The 19,349-nt window shown below is 58.3% G+C and overlaps 2 protein-coding genes across 3 annotated transcripts in view; both read left to right on the top strand.

Annotated features, from left to right (window-relative positions):
• Positions 1–6,757, top strand: part of NUP62 (nucleoporin 62) — a 20,617-nt gene extending 13,860 nt beyond the window's left edge. The window contains exons 1-2 of one of the 2 annotated variants that reach the window (XM_023748016.1): positions 3,255–3,597; positions 3,865–6,757. In XM_023748016.1, coding sequence (XP_023603784.1) covers positions 3,931–5,487 — 1,557 coding nt within the window. In that variant the 5' untranslated portion in view covers positions 3,255–3,597; positions 3,865–3,930 and the 3' untranslated portion in view covers positions 5,488–6,757. Of the gene's footprint in view, positions 1–3,254; positions 3,598–3,864 lie in introns of those variants that run through there. The other variant, XM_006107289.3, reaches the window with a different exon arrangement.
• A 1,362-nt stretch (positions 6,758–8,119) lies between these two features.
• On the top strand, positions 8,120–18,970 carry IL4I1 (interleukin 4 induced 1). The gene is made up of 8 exons (XM_023748015.1): positions 8,120–8,199; positions 9,876–10,004; positions 13,625–13,863; positions 14,656–14,763; positions 15,163–15,369; positions 16,768–16,836; positions 17,402–17,538; positions 17,991–18,970. Exons 2-8 carry the CDS (start codon positions 9,968–9,970, stop codon positions 18,952–18,954), a joined length of 1,761 nt encoding a protein of 586 aa, XP_023603783.1. The 5' UTR covers positions 8,120–8,199; positions 9,876–9,967; the 3' UTR covers positions 18,955–18,970.
• The last annotated feature ends 379 nt before the right edge of the window (positions 18,971–19,349 follow it).

The raw sequence follows: 19,349 nt of genomic DNA, 5'->3' as shown, positions 1-19,349 counted from the left end.
TGCCCTTGACTGGAATTGATCCTGGGACCCTTGAGTCCGCCGCAGGCCGACGCTCTATCCACTGAGCCAAACCAGTCAGGGCCCAATGCCCCATCTTAAAGACACTCTCTGTCGGGCAGGACACTCTAAGGCAAGCATGTCAAACTCGCAGCCAGCGGGTCACATGCCTCATTTATTTATTTATTTTTTTAATATATTTTATTGATTTTTTACAGAGAGGAAGGGAGAGAGATAGAGAGACAGAAACATCGATGAGAGAGAAACATCGATCAGCCGCCTCCTGCACACACTGGGGATGTGCCCGCAACCCAGGTACATGCCCTTGACCGGAATCGAACCTGGGGCCCTTCAGTCCGCAGGCCGACGCTCTATCCACTGAGCCAAGCCGGTTTTGGCACATGCCTCATTTAAATAAATGAGGCTTGTAGCCCACTGGCCTCGAGTTTGACATGCTTGCTCTAAGGGTTTAGAGCAGCAGTTCTCAACCTGTGGGTCATGACCCCTTTGGGAGTCAAACGACCCTTTCACAGGGGTCGCCTAAGACCATCGGAAAACACATATATAATTACATATTGTTTTTGTGATTAATCACTATGCTTTAATTATATTCAATTTGTAACAATGAAAATACATCCTGCATATCAGATATTTACATGACGATTCATAACAGTAGCAAAATTACAGTTACGAAGTAGCAACGAAAATAATTTTATGGTTGGGGGTCACCACAACATGAGGAACTGTATTAAAGGGTCGCGGCATTAGGAAGGTTGAGAACCACTGGTTTAGAGGTTCCCTCCCAGGAGCCCATCAAGGGCCAGTCCTTTGTTTGGAATGTGCAAGGTGTGGACAGCTCGGGCCTGCTGAGGAACCCTTTACTGCACACGCTCCCTCCAGCCGCACCAATCATTTAGCGCCCCAGAAGCACACCTGTTTCAGCCACTTTCACCAGCCCTTTCTCCCCATCTTCTGGTTGATCCCACATCCTTAGGTATGTGTTTCCTGGAACCTGGGCCAGAGAGCCTTGTCCCTGCTCCCACGTGTGACCCCGCCCTGTCTGCCCTGCCTGCAATCCTGGGATTGAAGCTGATGTTTGCCGTGTCTCTGGCTGCCCTGAAGAGGGGGCCAAGGCTTAGTAACCTCTCTGGGCCTCACTCCTAGTCTGTAAAGCGAACCGGCCCCAAATGGACCTGTTTTCAGGAGCAAGTGAACAATAAGGCATCTTAAACACATAGAAGGCTGGACCAATGCATGGTGAGCCATTATCAGTAGATCCTTGGCAGCTGGGATGTTGGAAACAAATGACGCATTTGATAAATGGCAAACCACAAGCCCCCGTAGAAGACTGTTTTTTTGCAGTTTTTTAATAGTATAAAAAGCAAAGACCTTTGTATAAATGCTCTTCGGGAGAACTTTAGCTGCAATTTATTAATAGCTAAAGTTCTCAGGAGCTGAGGAACTGAGACGTGTGGGTGGCTGCTAACAACAGACCCGGCTTGAGGTGGCTCTGCAGTGACAGGTGTGTGTGCGCTCACGCAAGAAGGGCTGGGTGCCAGGGTGCTTGGGGCCTCAGACACTTGCTGCGGCCTCCTGAGGGTAAAGAGGCCTTGCTCTGAAGCCCCCAGGAGAGCTTTGTAAAAATGTCAAGGCCAGGATCCTGCCCCAGAATGACATCCATCATTAATCTGGCAGCGTTGGATTTTTTTTTTTTAATTGAATTGAGAGAGAGGGTGGGGGGGTGAATTTGTTTATGCATTCATTGGTTGCTTCTTGTATGTGCCCTAACTGGAGATGTAACCCATAACCTTGGTGTAGCGGGATGATTCTCTAACCAACTGAGCTACCCAGCCAGGGCCCGTGTACCTTTTGAATGCTCCCAGGAGGTGCTAATGGGCAGCCTATTGAGATCTGCTTAGACTGAGCAGACCCACCAGGAGCATGGGCAGCCGTGGGGTCCTCTTTCCAGAAGCACATGGCTGTGTGGAGGAGAGACCTGGCAAAAAAAAAAAAAAATAGGGTTCTTGGAGGAAGGCAGAGGGCGAGGTGGGAGTCGGGGAGGGGCAGCTACAGTGGGATGAGGGTTGACAAATTACTTTAACCTGAGCCTCTCTTCCCCCATCTGTGCCCTGGGGCTGTCTTCTCAGCCTCCCTGGTAGGATGATTGGGAAGTTAGCTGAGGGTCCAGCTGACGAGTGTGGGTAGCACAGGGCTGGGCACACACAGCTGTTGGGGCTGCGGTTAGCTGCCTGGAAATCCCGTCTCTGCGTTGGAACTGGTACTCTCGTCATGCAGCCAGAGGGCCCGCTGAGCAGTGGCAGCTGGACCGTGAATTCGTATTAAACTTGAGGTCAGCCACAACCCACATGTTGTCTTCTGGGTGTTCACAGTCCCTGCTGCTGAGTTATCCGCTCACTGCACAGTCCTCCTTCCTCACCAGCCCCCAGGGGCTCTCCCCAGAGTGGAAATGTGGGCATGTGCCTGTGCCTGGCAGCAGTGGCAGTGAGCGTATTGATGTTCTTGGTGAACGGAGGCGCAGAGATGAGTCGGACGACAGGATACGGAGAAGCAGAGGGCTACCGCTCGCTCAGGCGAATAGCAAAGATCCTCTGATTCCTTATGGCTTTTATTGGGGGTGAGCACAGCAAATAACAATGGAGTACAGCAAGTGACAATGATTAACAATGGGGTACAGCAAGTGACAATGATTAACAAACATGCTTTATGAAATCATCAAAGCTAAGTTATACATTACACTATTAATTTCCTATATTATACAAAGACTCTTTCCACCTGCAGCAGTGCACCCTCCCCTGAACTTTCTATGCCTTCATGGACTATTCATCACGTCAAGGAAAGTTCTGCCTCGGAACAATAAGTCTCGCATGCAAGACTTTGTTCTGACGCGGCCTGCGTGCAGGCTCACGCCTTCTCCCGGCAGAGCGTCCTCTTCTAGTTAACTTCTTTCCGCTTGACCGCAACAGAGCGCCCTAACTAGTGCCCAACCATTCGCTACACTTGAGCGCAGTAGCTGCTACCCCGCTTTCCCGCTGAGGGAACTGAGCCTCAGAGAGGTTTGCTGTCCCTTGTTTGAGATTGGAGCGCTAAGGAGTCACAGGTCACGCCTCACTTTTGTCAGACACTTTCTGCTTCCCAACTGCATTCGTTCTTTTTTTTCTTTCAGAGAGGAGAGCTGGGTGCCAGCATGGGAGGGAGGGAGAGAGATAGAAACATCCTTGCTGAGAGAGAATCATTGATCGGCTGAAGGACTGCGCCTTCAAGCCCTCTGACTGAGCCCTTGGGTTTCATGCCCGCCCCTTAGTTAGAAGGAAGGTGGGGGTTGCTCCAACCTGCCCTCTGTCCTCCTAAATGATGAGGGATGCGCATGGATGGAGCCCTACCATAGAGCTCAGCTTTCCAGGGCCTGTTTCTTGAGATCCAGAAGGCCGCTCAAGAAGGCACACTCTACCCACTTCCTCCCCCCCCTTCCAGCCGGCAGCAGGGAAACCTGGGGAGCAGATCCTTCAGGTGGAGCTGGGTGTGCTTCGGGTCCCGTTCGGGAGAAGCTCCTGGAATCTGGCTGCCTCCTCCGGGACTGAGGTCAGTTCAGGTGCCTGCCCTTGGACTCCCCGTGGCCGTGGGGCTCCTGCTCTGCTGAGTACACGCAGGTCCAAGCACTCTCTCTCCCAGCGCCGAGCCCCACTCCGCCTTTCCTAGCTGACGTAGGGCCGGTCAGGAAGAGGAGAGTGGCCTCATTAGGACCGTCCGTCCCCGCCGCTCTCCAAACCGCGCCCGTGCCAGTGAGGTTGTCTTTCCAAAACTGCCATCTGACCATGTCACTTCCTCTGCTTTAAAAATCTTCCCAAGGTTGCGGACGACGCTGACGATTTGCTTTGGGAGCTGGAGTAGCTGCTGCCACCGGAGTCTGGAGCCATGAGCGGGTTTAATTTTGGAGGCACTGGGGCCCCCACAGGCGGGTTCACATTTGGCACTGCAAAGACAGCAACAACCACCCCTGCCACCGGGTTTTCTTTCTCTACGTCTGGCACTGGCGGGTTTAATTTTGGGGCTCCCGCCCAGCCCACTGCGAGCACCCCTTCTACCAGCCTGTTCTCACTCCCTACCCAAACGCCAGCAGCACAGACCTCAGGATTCAGTTTTGGAACCACAACTCCTGCTACTGGAGGCACTGGGTTTTCCTTAGGGATCAGCACCCCAAAGCTAAACTTGGGCAATGCAGCTGCCACCCCAGCCACAGCACAGCCCACTGGCTTCGGGCTCGGGAGCAGCACCCTCACCAACGCCATCTCCAGCGCCGTCACCTCCAGCCAGGGCACAGCACCCACCGGCTTTGTGTTCGGCTCCACCGCCACCTCTTCTGCTCCATCTACCACACCCGGGGGCTTCTCGTTCACAGGTGGAGGCACGACCCAGGCTGGGGGGACCTCCAGTTTCAGTATTGGCTCCATGGGGAGTTCGGCCCAGCCCACGACACTTGCTGGGTTGGCCTTCACTCCAGCCACACCGGCAGCCACTGGAGCAGGAACCACACAGCCAGCTGCTCCCGCGCCCACTGCTGCCACCACCAGTGCTGGACCCACACTCTTTGCTTCTCTGGCTACTGCTCCAACCTCGTCTGCTGCCACCGGGCTCTCCCTTGGTGCCCCAGCAACCACCGCTGGAACGTCTGGGTCTGGAATGCTGGGCTTCAGCCTAAAGGGTCCTGGAGCAGCTCCCACCGCGTCCACAGCGACATCCACCGCCGCCACCACCACCAGCACCAGCAGCTTCTCCTTGAATCTAAAACCCCTGGCACCAGCCGGGATCCCCAGCAATGCGCCCACTGCCATAACCGCCCCGTCTGGCCCCAGTGCAGCCACTGGGGTGTCCACCAGTCCCGTGATGACCTACGCCCAGCTGGAGAGTCTGATCAACAAGTGGAGCCTGGAGCTGGAGGACCAGGAGCGGCACTTCCTGCAGCAGGCCACCCAGGTCAACGCCTGGGACCGCACGCTGATCGAGAACGGGGAGAAGATCACCGCCCTCCACCGCGAGGTGGAGAAGGTGAAGCTGGACCAGAAGAGGCTGGACCAAGAGCTGGACTTCATCCTGTCGCAGCAGAAGGAGCTGGAGGACCTGCTGAGCCCTCTGGAGGAGTCCGTCAAGGAGCAGAGCGGGACCGTCTACCTGCAGCACGCCGACGAGGAGCGCGAGAAGACCTACAAGCTGGCCGAGAACATCGACGCCCAGCTGAAGCGCATGGCCCAGGACCTCAAGGACATCATCGAGCACCTGAACACGTCCGGGGGCCCCGCCGACACCAGCGACCCGCTGCAGCAGATCTGCAAGATCCTCAACGCGCACATGGACTCCCTGCAGTGGATCGACCAGAACTCGGCCCTGCTGCAGAGGAAGGTGGAGGAGGTGACCAAGGTGTGCGAGGGGCGGCGCAAGGAGCAGGAGCGCAGCTTCCGGATCACGTTCGACTGAGCCCGTGGCCGGCCGCAGGGCCGCGGTTCCCAGTGTGTTCAGTGGGGGAGTGTGCGGTTACTGCCTAGCTTTTGTTTGCTATGAAATACTGTTTGATTGTTTCTTTCAAACAGTTGTGCTGTCAAGAGAACTGTTTGTGGTTTGAGTTTTTGCATTTATAAGTAGAAGTATTCTGAGTGTTCTAGTCCGAGCAGCAGCCTAGTAGGTATGCTTTCTCTGTATAACTTCTTTGTTTATCCCAGACCCTTTTCTTTTTTCCTTTTTTTAAATATATTTTTATTGATTTTTAGAAAGAGGAAGGAAGGGAGAGAGAGAGGAAGAAAAAAACCCCACACTTTGATGTGAGAGAGAAGCATCAATCCGTTGCCGCCTGCACGCACCCCAACTGGGGATCAAACCCGCAACCCCGGGTATGTGCCCTGACTGGGAATCAAACCTGCAACCTTTCGGTGCACAGGACAGCGCTCACCCAGCTGAGCCACACCGGCCAGGGCCCAGACCCTTTTCACTTACTGCAGCCTTCCTCGTCGTCACTCCCAGCCCGGGTTCCCTGGGCAGCCTCTCTGTCTACCGCGTAGTCATAGGTGCCGTGTAAAAAGACTTGGTTCTCGGGGAGCCGGCAGCCTGGTGTAAGGTGCACGTGTGGAAACGAGCCACCTGTGCAAAGTGACTTGTGACTGGAACAGGCCGTGAGATAGTGAACTTCCCAAGAGGAGGCAGGGCAGGTAGATGAGGGACTTGAACAAGGTGTTGACAGAAGGGTCAGACTTGGGCCAGGGGGGTCTTTGTGTTTCCTGGCAGACACACCTCCTCGGCTTCCTGGTCTCCCCACAGCCGTGGCAGGCGTGTCAGGTGGCGTCCTGCCGTGCCCGCACCACAATGAGCTTGCACAGAAGACTTGCCACTCTGTATTGTGCCGACTGTTTACTTCTGGGCCTCACTGTTAGATTGTGAGCCCCTGTGGGCAGGGAGTGTTTCTTGTTCCCCTTTGTGTCCTCAGCACAATCCCTGTCATATTTATCAAATGAGTGAACAATGGAGATGAAACCCACAAAACGCCTGCTGAAACGGCAGAGGCAGCCACAGACTGGGTTCTGCCAAGTGTTCCCGATGCCGAAGCAACCCTGTCAGTGAGGCCCCACGTCCAGAGGCAGAAGCCGGCCCACGGTAGCCCAGTGTCTTTCCTGTCTTTCCACGCGCTGCACTCGGACATACCCAGGATTGTATGTCGCTTTCCTAAATAAAATAAAATTCATTGTGGAACAGAAAATAAGCTGTGCTGTTCCTGTGGATAACTTAAAGGGAGAAAGCTGGGTAAAAGGAGCGGGTTCCAGAAGACTGGAGCTCAGAAACAGGCCAAACTGAGCAGGACACGGCGTTCTCACTACACACACCCAAGTTGCGGGTTCCTCTGACGCTGGTGGCGGGAGAGGACAGGAACATAGGGAACCTGTGAAGTGTGTCGTTCTGGGTAACAGCTTAGAAGACACATAATGTCATCTGTCCCCATCCCTCAGGGTCACAGGTGTCCGCAGCTGTTGACCAAGAGGCCAGGTTGGGTGGTGTTCAGATACCGGCCTACGCCCGCCCCTGCCCCCACTCCAGCTTCCCTCAGCCATGCCCACCGAGCCGTGATGGCTAAGGAGTGCCAGGGCTTGTTCTGGAGAGTCAGGGTCCACTTTCCCCAGCCTTGATCGTGAGTCATTCCTTTGACGACCTTGAGCTCCTGAGGACTAGTGTCCCGTCCGAGCAGAAGCCACAGCAGAGGGAGGGGAACCGGAGGAGGCAGACCCCAGCAGCCCCAGTTGCTTCTCCAAAAGCCCCGCCCCCTACGGCAGAGGCCCTTTGTGCGTCTGTGAGCCTTGACTATCTGTGATCCGACCTGACTCCTCCACCAGAAGGGAGGAGAGAGGGAGAGGCCTTGAGTCCCCGGAAAGTAAGGAGTAGTTTGTATTTCAGCATCTATTTGTGGAGCCCCTGCACTTACCTGATCCTGATATGGCCTTTGGGGTTACAAAAATGAAAGTGTTTCTCTATCCAAGGAGGTGGCTGACCCGGGCCACACAATTGATAGAACAAATTTTTTTTGTTTTTTGTTAATCCTCATCCGAGGATATTTTTCCATTGATTTTTTTTTTTTTTTTTTTTTTTTTTTTTTTTAGGGAGAGTGGAAGAGGGAGAGAGAGAAAGACAGAGAGAAACATCGATGTGAAAGAAACACATCGATTGGTTGTCTCCTGCATGAGCCCTGACCAGGGACAGAGCCGGGAAAGAGGCTGCAACCAAGGTACATGGCCTTGACCAGAATCAAACCCAGGACCCTGCATTCCACAGGCCAACGCTCTATCCACTGAGCCAAACCAGCTAGGGCAATCGTATTTTTTAAATAAAAACAAACTAGTTCCCTTTTCCTTCCCACACTCCAGGGCAATCTTGGACGCCCCAGTTTGAAGAACACGAGCAGTTATCATAAATCGGACAGTGGCCAGGCGGGAGGAGGGGTCACAGTGCGCTGGCCCCCTGGGGGGGTGGCCCAGCAGGCTTCGTGGTCCCCAGGGTGCAGCAGGGTCAGCGGCGACTGGGGGCCACCCTGCGGGTGACGGCTCCATTGTAACAGCACTTTCCCTTCCAGGAGGAAAACAGTGCACCCTCGCCAGTCCAGACACATGGCCTCTGCCCGCGCTCCTCTCCATTAAGTCCAGGCACATCTCAGTAAGCTGCACGCCTTTCTCCCCGATAGGGATAGAGGGGCGATCGGGTTTGTGGTTGTGGCTTTCTCTTCACCTCCAACCACTGCCTCCCACAATGGCCCTGCCCCTTCCCCCGGATGAGGCTCGTCGGGCACCGCTTGGCACGGAAAGGGTCAGATGATTGAAAGAGATTTACAGAGCGAGCGAGCGGCCTTGATCCAGGGGAGGCGGAAACGGGACTCCGGGGCAGTGGTGTGCTGGTCAGTGTTGAACGCATCTCTCCAGGCGGGGAAGCCCTGCCGGGTAGCATATGCCAGTTCCCACGTGAGGTCACCCGACACCAACTTGGGAAGTTGATGCACACTGTCCAGATGCAGTTAATTCACCTCCAGAGCATATACTTGTAAAATGTAAGCAAGCAATTAGGAAGGAATGAGTTTTGAGTCTACTCTTTATATTTTTATTGATTTCAGAGAGGAAGGGAGAGGGAGGGAGAAAGATACATCAATGAGAGAACCATTGATCAGTTGCCTACTGCACGCCCCACACTGGGGACTGACATGTGCCCTGACCAGGAATGGAACCATGACCTCCTGGTTCATAGGTTGATGCCCAACCACTGAGCCACCCTGGCCAGGCAAGTATCCTCTTTGTTTTTAACAAAATTAATTGTAAATATTTATAATTTTTTAATAATGGCTTGCAAGTCAAAACCAAGAAACGATCCTGAGGATTAGCCAGTAGACTCCGTGAACTGGTCCGCGCCAGCCCCAGCTCACCACTGCTCCTTCGAAATTGTCTAGGACAGCGGTTCTCAACCTGTGGGTCTCGACTCCTTTGGCGGTCGAACGACCCTTTCACAGGGGTCACCTAAGACCATCCTGCATATCAGATATTTACATTACGATTCATAACAGTAGCAACATTACAGTTATGAAGTAGCAACGAAAATAATTTTATGGTTGGGTCACAACATGAGGAACTGTATTTAAAGGGCCAAAAGGTTAAGAACCACTGGTCTAGGAGCTTTAAGAGTCTGCTCTCAGACTCAGGGCAGCAGCTGAGGACTCCCAGGAGCAGAATCCTTCATCCTCAGAAGCCAGGCAGAACTGTCCCCAGCTGCCCCCGTGCCTGTCCCACAGCTCTCACCCTCGTTGGCAAACAGGGTCCCCACAAATAGGGACTCGCCAGGGAACCCCCACACCTTGCCTCCAGACACCATCGTGGTTCACCTGTGAGCTCTAAAGACTTCCCCAAGGCAGAAACCAGACCTGGCGCGCTGCTCCGCGGGGCCCGGGTCCAGCGTGGCGCTGTGGGTCACGTCAGACCCCTGGTTCCAAGGACTCAGACCCCAAATCCACTGAGGGGATGTGACACTGACAGTGGCAATGTCGCTCACATGCAGTGTGAGCTCCTACTTAGATCTTGATTCAAACAAACCAGTTGTTAAAGTTTTTGAGACATTCAGGGAAATGTGGACATCGATTTAATTCCACTGTAAATGTGACACTGGTATTGTAGTTTTATTTTTTAAAAAGTAAGTTCTTGCTCTTGCTGGTTTGGCTCAATGGATAGAGCATCGGATAGTTCACCATCCTGGTCTCTGTGCTTATATAGACTTGAAATTTTCCATAATACGCGTTTGAGAAGGGAGGGCCTGCCCTCCGCAATCTCCCAACCACTCTGCCCCCACCCCAGGACCCTGGCACCGCTGGTCTAACAAGGGGATCAGGACAAAGCCACCACATTCGCCTTGACGATGACTTCTGTCCCAGGCTGACCGGAAGGCCATGGGCGCTGAGAGAGCCCCTGAGAGCCAGCCTTGCAGTGAGTGTCCCCCTCCCCCCACCCACCCCCCAGGCTTGGTGGGGTTGGAAACGGGAAGGCGGGGCAGGAGGGCTCTGTGAGAAGGATGCCCCTGCCCAGGGGTCAGGCAAGATCAGGGCATCAGTAAGTCTGCCCTCCGCCCTCTGCCCCCTCCCCTGTCCAGGTCTGGACTTCTGCCGGGGGCCCTGGGCATCCCCGGGGCAGGCGCCGCCCCCTCTGAGACTCGGTGAAAGTTTTAATACCCCCACTCGGGGTCTTTGGGCCAACTCAGAGGAAAGAACGCACGCCCTGCCCTGGCTGTGTGGCTGCCGTCGCCATTAGCGGCCTTCCGGGCCACAGAGGCCCCCAGGGAGCCGGGCCAGGCCGCTGGCTGCTTCACACTCGACCTGAACCCCATTAGAATCATCCTTGTGGTTCTAGAAGCAAACCAGACACGGCAGGGTTTCCTCCCGGAGACCATTTCTGTCTGGAAGGATTGACATTTTGTCTGGAAACTCCATCATGAAACCAGACTATCCCACCATTAACTGAAGCAGACATACTCGACCTGGGGGAGGCCCAGGCCTGTCCCCCCAGTGGCCACACCCCCGGTTCTCACAGTGTGTCTGCAGCTCCTACCCACAAGCTCAGGGAACCTATTCCAGATCCGTCATCTAACGCGTTCCACCTCACTCCGTACCCTAACTTTAGCCCCAATGCCCGTCTCAGTATCAGCAGTGGCTCTGAAGGTCTGGTTACTTCTGCCAAAGCGGTCCCCAAATGACTCAGTCTCCCGTCCCCCAAACCACCTCTGTCCTGTGGCCTTCCTGCCCACTGCACCCAGGTCTCCATCCTGGACCGTGCCCGGCCACCCTTGGGAGTTCCATCCACCCTCACCCTGACTCCACAAACAGCTGGCAGTGTCTGCACCTGTGGTGTCACAGCCTGAGGGGCCAGTGCTACTGGCATCTGGTGGGTAGAGGCCAGTGACGCAGCCCAACACTCCACGGTGCACGGGGCGACCCCCACAAAGATGGCCCAAGTGGCAGCAGCGCTGGGGAGGAGAGCCCTGCCTGGCCCCTCCCACGAGCCCAGCTGTGGCCGAGCAGGGCCGAGAGCCTCGCTGCTGGGGTCAAGCACAGACTGCCCTTCTCAGGGGGTGACTCCCAGCCTGGGCTGTCCACTGTCAGGTTGTCAGGTTGTCCCTGGACCTGGCTGGTGGCTCAGCTGGTTGAGCATCGCCCGCACACGAAAGATCTCAGGCCCAGCTCCTGGGCAGGGCGCATGCCTAGTTTGAGGGTTTGACCCCTCAGATTGCGTTCGGGAGGCAACCAATCGGTGTTTTTTCTCTCTCACATCGATGTTCTCTCTCTCTCTCTCACCCCTCCCCCTTTCCCTTCTCTCTAAAAACCAATGAACATGTCCTCGGGTGAGGATTTAAAATATATGTTGTTTTTTTAAAAAAAATGTTTTTTAAGTATTTGGCACATGGGACTGAAGGACACCCGTAGTCATTTTGTCGGGAGCAGGAGACTGGCCAGGTCCGCCCTAGTGAGGGCCCTCCTCTAGTTCAGGCTGCCTCCTGATTCCCGCCTCCTGGGTCCTGCCGGCCTCCCTCCCGCTCCCTCTGACTCCTTAATGGGTGTCTTGGGGGAGGCCTCACCCCACTCCTCTTCCTAGAGTCCAGGAGGCGACTTGGGGTGTGCCCAGAGCCAGAGGGACTTTGGAAAGCAATCCTGTAGGGGGCAGACCAGGGGGTCAACTCAGGGACCCCAGCGGGGCCCCCAGCCGCTCCTCACTCGGACGGGCCCCGGGAGCCCTGGGCTCAGCTGCCGCCACCAATTCCGTGTCCTTATTTGCTCCGTGTGGGACTTTGCCATGAGGCCGCAGAGCACTGGGGCCCCTGGGCAGGGGGCACCTGCCCATTCCCACTGGGGGGCCCAGGACACCCGCCTTCCCCGCCCTGGGCCAGGCTCCGCTCCCTCTGGGGTGTCTGGGACTAGAGAGCATCTTTGCTCCAAGTACAGCTGCTGTCACTGCCAGTGAGGCCTACCCGGCGGCACCCGCCTCCCCCACGGCTCTGAGTGCGGCAGGCGGGGCTGCCCTGGCCACCCCTCGCCACCCCTCGCCCCAGTTCCTCTCTGTCCAGCGCAGCCTGTGAGGCCCCCGGGGAGGGCTGAGCACCGAGCCGAGGGCCCTCGGAGCTGGTGTCCCTGGGACCGTCCCTCTCGCTGCTGTTGACTGACCGTGCCCTGGGCTCTCCCTCGGTCGGCCTCCGAGCTCTGTCCGCTCGCTGATTTTGTTTCCTTCTTGGCCGCTGCCTCCCCGCCCCCCAGCCCTGCATCATGTGTTTTCTGACTCACTCGGATGCACCCCCCACCCTGCCCTCCATCAAACCACATCCCTCTTTGATTTACTGCTCGGACTTTCCAGGCCTCTTCCTGCTGAGGATCTGCGGCCTCTGCCTCTCCTCCTCCCCCTCCCGCCCCAAAAAATCCCCCAAACTGCCTCTCCACCCCCACCCACTGCCGGGGACCCGCCATGTTTCCCCTGACAGAGCCCTCCACAGCCAGGACACCCCTGCTGCCTGGGTGGGACCCCCTTTTTTCTTTTTTAATGTTTTCACTGATTTGGGAGAGAGAGGAAGGGAGAGGGAGGGAGAGAGAAACATCAATGTGAGAATCATTCATCAGTTGCCTCCTGTACACACCCAACCAGGGATGGAGCCTGCACCCCCAGCCCCTGCCCTGACTGGGAATTGAACCGGCAGCCTTTGGGTGCACGGGATGACGCCCAACCGACCGAGCCACGCTGGCCAGGGTCCGTGTGGGGATTCCTGGTAGCGGGTCCTCTTGTTCTCAGTGCCGGCCTCGAGGGAAAAGTGCCCCAGAGATGGGGCGGCAGAGACCAAAGGCAGAGGCCGGAACTGCTGGGCTGAGCTGAGCCCCACAGCGTTCTCCATGCCGGGATGGACAGCCCGGGCTGAGGGGCACTCACTCAGGCCCCTGCCACCCCGCCACCGCCCCCCCCCCCCCCCCCCGCACCCCCCAGCTTCAACTAGGCTCTGAGGGACTCAGGAAAGCAGTTTCGTTTCCCAAAGGGAGGGCGGGGCTTGGCTGATTTAAGGACCAAGGAGGCGAGGAGGCGGGCAGAGGAGAGGCAGGGCTGCCAGTGCTCCATCCTCGGGCAGCTAAGGTACAGAGGCTGGGAGAGGTGGACCCACAGACACAGAGACGGGGAGACGGGGTGGGGGGGGGAGAGGAGAGGCAGACAGGCAGGGAGGGGTGAGGAAAAGAGGGAACAGAGCAGAGACAAGGAGGCAGAGGCGGGGAGGGGTGCAGGGAAGGGAAGCGGAGGGCAGACAGGCGAGCACAGAACAGGGCCCTGGGACGGGGTCGAGAGACATGTCCCAGAGATGTGGGGCCCACAGGAGAAGGCTAGAGCGGAAGCGGGCAACCCCCAGAAGTGGCGCGAGGTGGGACGGGCCAATCACAGTGGCCTTGGTTTCCCCTCCAACCCAGACACCACTTCCCAGTGCGAGTCATGGCCTTCGTTGGGTAAGTAAGCTGAGGAGGCCCTGCAGGTGGAGGGCGGAGCTTGCTTCTCTTCCCCCCCATACCCATGGCCTGTCCTCTCCTCAGCCTGGCGCCTCCTTGCCCTGGTCCCCGTCCTCCTCGGCCTGGTGGCCTCCCTCCAATGGGAGACGGTCCGCAGCCAGGACCCCTTCGAGGCGTGCCTGCACGACCCGGACTATGAGCAGCTGCTCAAGGTGGTGACCTTGGGCCTCAATCGGACCTTAAAGCCCCAGAGGGTGATCGTGGTCGGTGCCGGCGTGGCCGGGCTGATGGCCGCCAAGGTGCTCAGCGATGCCGGCCACAAGGTGAGAGGTGCTGCTTGCCGTCTACCTGGAGTCTTTCCTGCTGCCGCTGGAGGGGCCTGGCCACGTCCCTGTGGGGGGCGGGGAGAGGGAGCTGTGCTTTCCGGGGTCTACCCAGAGGGAGCGTGTGCTGCACTGCATTGGGGGGCGGGGTTCCGACCCCCGGCCCCACTCGCATCCCGGGGGGAAGTCTGGGGCCCTCCACACTTCTGGGGGAATTTGTGTCGGTGCCGGTGGACACCCCGCCCGAGGGGAAGTGCCCCCTGAGGTCTAACCACCGTCCCTCTCACTGAAATCCAAGAATGAGTATCGGACCAGGCCAGGGGCTTCTGAGGAATTTCCCCTCCCTGAGCTGGGAAGTCCCTTTCTAACCTGACCGGCAGCCTTCCTGCTGCATCGCTCCCTGTGGCATCTGTCCTCCCAGCAGTGCCTCCTCCTCCCCATAAAGAAAGGGTTTGGCTCAGTGGATAGAGCGTCGGCCTGCGGACTGAAGGGTCCCAGGTTCGATTCCAGTCAAGGGCATGTACCTTGGTTGCAGGCACATCCCCAGTAGGGAGTGTGCAGGAGGCAGCTGATCGATGTTTCTCTCTCATCGATGTTTCAAACTCTCTATCCCTCTCCCTTCCTCTCTGTAAAAAATCAATAAAATATTTTTTTTTAAAAGAAAGGGCCCATGGTGGGGTCCAGGTTTTTCCAGCTGGGGGGATGGAAGTGGGGTTCGGCCCCGGGGGGGGGGGGGAGGATGGTGTCAGAGGGAGGAGCCGAAGGGCCCTGTTCCATGCCTGCATCCCTCAGGTCACCATCCTGGAGGCAGCCAACAGGATCGGGGGCCGCATCCTCACCTACCGGGATGAGAAAACGGGCTGGATCGGGGAGCTGGGAGCCATGCGCATACCCATGTCAAAACGGGCTGGATTGGGGAGCTGGGAGCCATGCGCATACTCCAAGTCCCTCCAAGTCCGGTCTTCTCCTGATCCCAGCCCCGCCTCCAAGTCCGGTCTTCTCCTGATCCCAGCCCCACCACTGGACCCCTAGCTAGCCCCGCCCAGTGCCTCTGGACCCCCAGCTCTGCCTGCCCTGACCCTGACTCCCGCTCCAAACCCTGTCCTACACGGGACTGCCCTCAGCCTTCCATCTGTTCCCATTTCATTCCTGTCCCCAGCTGCCCCCAAATCCAACCCCACTCCAGCCTCAGGCCCCTCCCCAAACCCTGTCCCCAGCTGCCCTACCCACCCCCTTCCCTTCTTCAAGGGAAGGGGCACCCCGCCTCCCCTGTCGGACCGCCCCAGCCTTGCCTGCTCCCTCAGGATCCTGCACGTGCTCTGCAAGAGCCTGGGGCTCAACCTGACCAAGTTCATCCAGTACGACGAGAACGCGTGGACCCAAGTGGGCGACATGAAGCTGCGGAACTACGTGGTGGAGAAGATGCCGGAGAAGCTGGGCTACGACCTGCGCCCCCAGGAGAAGGGCCACGCGCCTGAGGACATCTTCCAGATGGCTCTCAACAAGGTGGGCGCCCGCCGGGCCCGCAGCCCTGCCCCCCACGCTGTCCTGCGCCCCCTCGTCGTCCCCCTGTCCAGCCTTTCCTTCTCCCCCTCACGCCTCCTGGTCTCCCACGGCCGCCTCTTCCATCTTTAGTTTCCCTGCAAACTGCCTATCCCCAAAGCTCCATCCCCCTGTGGTCTCTGGTGCCCTCCCCACCCACCCACACACTGTCCTGGACAGCCTCACCTCTTACATCTGTGGCTTAAACCGTGATCTGCAGGCAGACGTCTTCCAGACCCACATCTATGTCTGTCTCCCCCTGGCCACACCCAGGATCCTGATACTGAACTCAGTCTCTTCCTCCAAACCTCTCATACTCCGGGTTTCCCATGTCACAATAGTCCTGGCCCCAACTTGGGCCTCATCCTCTCCTCTGGCTCCTGCCTGCCCTGCCTGGAAGACCCCGTCCCCCACCCCCTCACCCCCTACCCCCAGGGAACCCTGCTCATCCCTCAAGAACCAACTCCAATGCCCCCTCCTCCAGGAAGCCTTCCCCGATGCCCTCAGGGAGGAGCCGGCCTCTCCCTTCTCTGGCAGCTCCTAATTGTCCATCTCCCCTTCCGGACAAGGGTGGGTGCTGAGTTCAGGCCATGCCGTGTTGGCACCTCCCAGTTCAGTGAGCCTAGAGAAATGCGAGGTGATGGTGAGGGAATGAGGGAGGAAGGGCACAAGGGGGAAGCCAGGTGAGCAAAGAAGAGGGCAGAAATCAGAGGAGGCGGTCAGGAGATGAGCCTGGAGCAGAGCGGTGAAGGAGGACTAGCCAAGGGGAGAGTACAGGGTGTGGGGGTGGGAGAGCTGAGGGTGGTCTGGGCACTGGATATTGTCCTTAGAACCAGAGCTTCCTTAAGAGATGGCGGTCCAGGGGCTGGTAGGGGCCTGGGATGCCAGGCTGAGGGGATAGAACTGCGGCTGCAGGTGCTGAGGAGCCCTGGGAAGCTATGGGCAGTCATGCCCCCTCAGCAGTGGCAGAGGAATTCCACTTCCGTCAGTGCCCACAGTGAACCAGGAGGTGGTTCCTGGGCACCAGAATGCCACAGCACTGAGAGGGACTGTCCCTGCCTGCACGGAGCCACGCCTGGCACGGAGGCAGGCCAAACAGCGCCCGCCTGGCCGAGCATTCCGGTGCCAGGTGTGCCGGGGAATGAGGGGCGTACGGACTCAGGAAGACGTCCCAGGGGGTGACATGGGAGCAGCAGTGGAGGGCAGGGCTGAGGACGGCGTGGGCAAAGGCCTGGCAGTGTGAACGCGAGTGGTGAAGGTCAGCCATGAGCAGGAGCAGGAAGAGGACCCAGATTTGGACCCCGGGCCCAGCCCCCACCATCCTGCCCCTCAGCTCAATGCTGTCTGCCTGTTCCCCTGCAGGCCATCATCGATATCAGGAAAATGGGCTGCAGAAAGGCCATGAGGAAGTTCGACAAGTTGACACTCCTGGTGAGCGAGGCCTCCGTGTCCCTGTCTGAAACCAGGAGCAGGAGGGCGGCCGTGGGCCAGAGGGCAGGAACCCGGGACACAGCCCTGGCAACCTCCCTGCCTGGCCATGGGGTTGGACATCATCCTCTCGGGGCTTCCCTTTCCTCATCGGTCACAAGAGGAGGGGGACCGGATCTCTAAGGTCCAGGGAACCTATCAGTGATGGCGAACCTTTTGAGCTCAGCGTGTCAGCATTTTGAAAAACCCTAACTTAACTCTGGTGCCGTGTCACATACAGAAACTTTTTGATATTTGCAACCATAGTAAAACAAAGACTTATATTTTTGATATTTATTTTATATATCTAAATGCCATTTAACAAAGAAAAATCAACCAAAAAAATGAGTTGACGCGCGTGTCACAGGTTCGCCATCACTGCATTAAGCGTGTCACAGGTTCGCCATCGGGAGGCTGAGCTGGGAGGGACCCCGCAGCAGTGGGGACGGAGCTGGGAGGGACCCCGCAGCAGTGGGGACCCGCACCCGTCCCCAGGAGTACCTCCTCAACGAGGGGAACCTGTCCCCAGGAGTACCTCCTCAACGAGGGGAACCTGAGCCAGCCCGCCGCAAACCTCCTGGGGGACGTGATGTCCAAGGACCGCTTCTTCCATCGCAGCTTCTTGGAGGCTCTGCGGGCCCACGGTTCCCTCAGCGATCGGCTCCGGTGAGGGGCGGGGCCTGCGGCCAATGCGGGGAGTAACGGAGTGGCGGGGGCCACAATACTGGGCAGGCGGGGCTGGCGAGAAGGGTGCAGCTTTTAGGGAGAAGGAGCCACATTCACCCCCACACCCCGGGGTCTGGAGGAAATGGATTAGAAAGGTTCCAGGAAGGGCGTGGCCCCGGCAGAAGAGGCGGGATTCTTGAGTCACATCATTCTGTGCTTTCCAGTCCCCGTTGGGGGGTTGGGGGGGAGCTTGGGGGGACTTCAGGAAGTGGGTGGGGTTCTCGGGGAGCAAGCAGGTGCCAATTATGGGCCAGTAGTAGAGGGTGATTAGAGGGAGGGCTCCGGGCAGGTGACCAGCGAGCGCACAGAGAGGCCCAGCCAGCGGGAAGGGGCGGGCCGAGAGCCCAGGTCACGCTCCTGCCCGCCCCCCCCCCCCGCCCCCCGCTCCCCAGGTACAGCCGCATCGAGGGCGGCTGGGACCTGCTGCCGCGCGCCCTGCTCAGCACGCTGTCGGTGCCCATCCTGCTGCGCACGCCGGTCGCGGCCGTGAAGCAGGAGCCGCACGAGGTGCACGTGCACATCGGGACCTGGCACCGGGATCGGAATCAGAAGACCATGGCCGCCGACGTGGTGCTGCTGACGGCCACCGGGCCGGCGCTGCAGCGCATGAAGTTCTCCCCGCCGCTGCCCCGCAAGTGGCAGGAGGCGCTGCGCGAGCTGCACTACGAGCCGGCCATCAAGGTGTACCTGAGCTTCCGCCGGCCCTTCTGGCACGAGGAGCACATCCAGGGCGGCCACTCCAACACCGACCGCCCGTCGCGCGTGATCATCTACCCGTCGCCAGGGGAGGGCTCGCTGCTGCTGGCCTCGTACACGTGGGGGGACGCCACGGCCCCGTTCGACGGCCTGAGCACGGAAGACACGATGCACTTGGCCCTGGATGACGTGGCGGCGCTGCACGGGCCGATCGTGTACCGGCTCTGGGACGGCACCGGCGTGGTCAAGCGCTGGGCAGAGGACCCGCACAGCCAGGGCGGCTTCGTGGTGCAGCCGCCCACGCTCTGGCGAGCCAAGGAGGGCTGGGAGGAGATCGACTGGACGGACCCCTACGGTCGCATCTACTTCGCGGGGGAGCACACTGCCTACCCGCACGGCTGGATGGAGACAGCCGTCAAGTCGGCGCTGCGCGCGGCCGTGTCCATCAACGGCCAGACGCACAGCCCGATCAACAGCCAGGAGAAGTCCCTGCACAAGGAGAAGGCTCTGCACACGGAGGACGAGGAGCCCGTGCGCGTGGCCGAGGGCCCCGTGGACTGCCAGCCCCTGTGCAAGTCTCAAACGGCGAAGACCACCTACCCTTCAACCCTGCGCGGGACAGCCACTCCCAACGCCACCAGCCAGACGCCCGAGTATTAAATTATTTTCGGAAAAAGCCTTGTGGTCCTGTCCCCTCCCTGGTTCAGTTGCCTCCCCACTTGGCTTTGAGCAAAGCCATGCGCCAGGGGTAGAGGGGCTTCTGCCTCTCCCAGAGCCCGGGTGCTGCCCTGCGCAGGGGCTTCCCTGGGGAGGACGGCGCCGGGCCCGCCCGACGGTGACGACACAGGTGGGGCCGGATGCGAGTAACAAAAGGCCAGACCAACAGTGGATCAAACACGAGTTTATTTCCCTCAAGTACCACAACGCTGTACGCAGGTCCTCAGTGTACGAGCAGCTCTGTAGGCCCTTCCATGTCAGTTATGTCCAGGATGTGTCCCTGCACAACAAGGCTGCACCCCAGCACCCCATCCTCACTCCTCCACAAGCCCCGCCCC

This window comes from Myotis lucifugus, unplaced genomic scaffold (assembly GCF_000147115.1).
Source record: "Myotis lucifugus unplaced genomic scaffold, Myoluc2.0 scaffold_1091, whole genome shotgun sequence".
Classification (NCBI taxonomy): domain Eukaryota; kingdom Metazoa; phylum Chordata; class Mammalia; order Chiroptera; family Vespertilionidae; genus Myotis; species Myotis lucifugus.
This window is presented reverse-complemented; position numbering and strand designations above follow the sequence as displayed.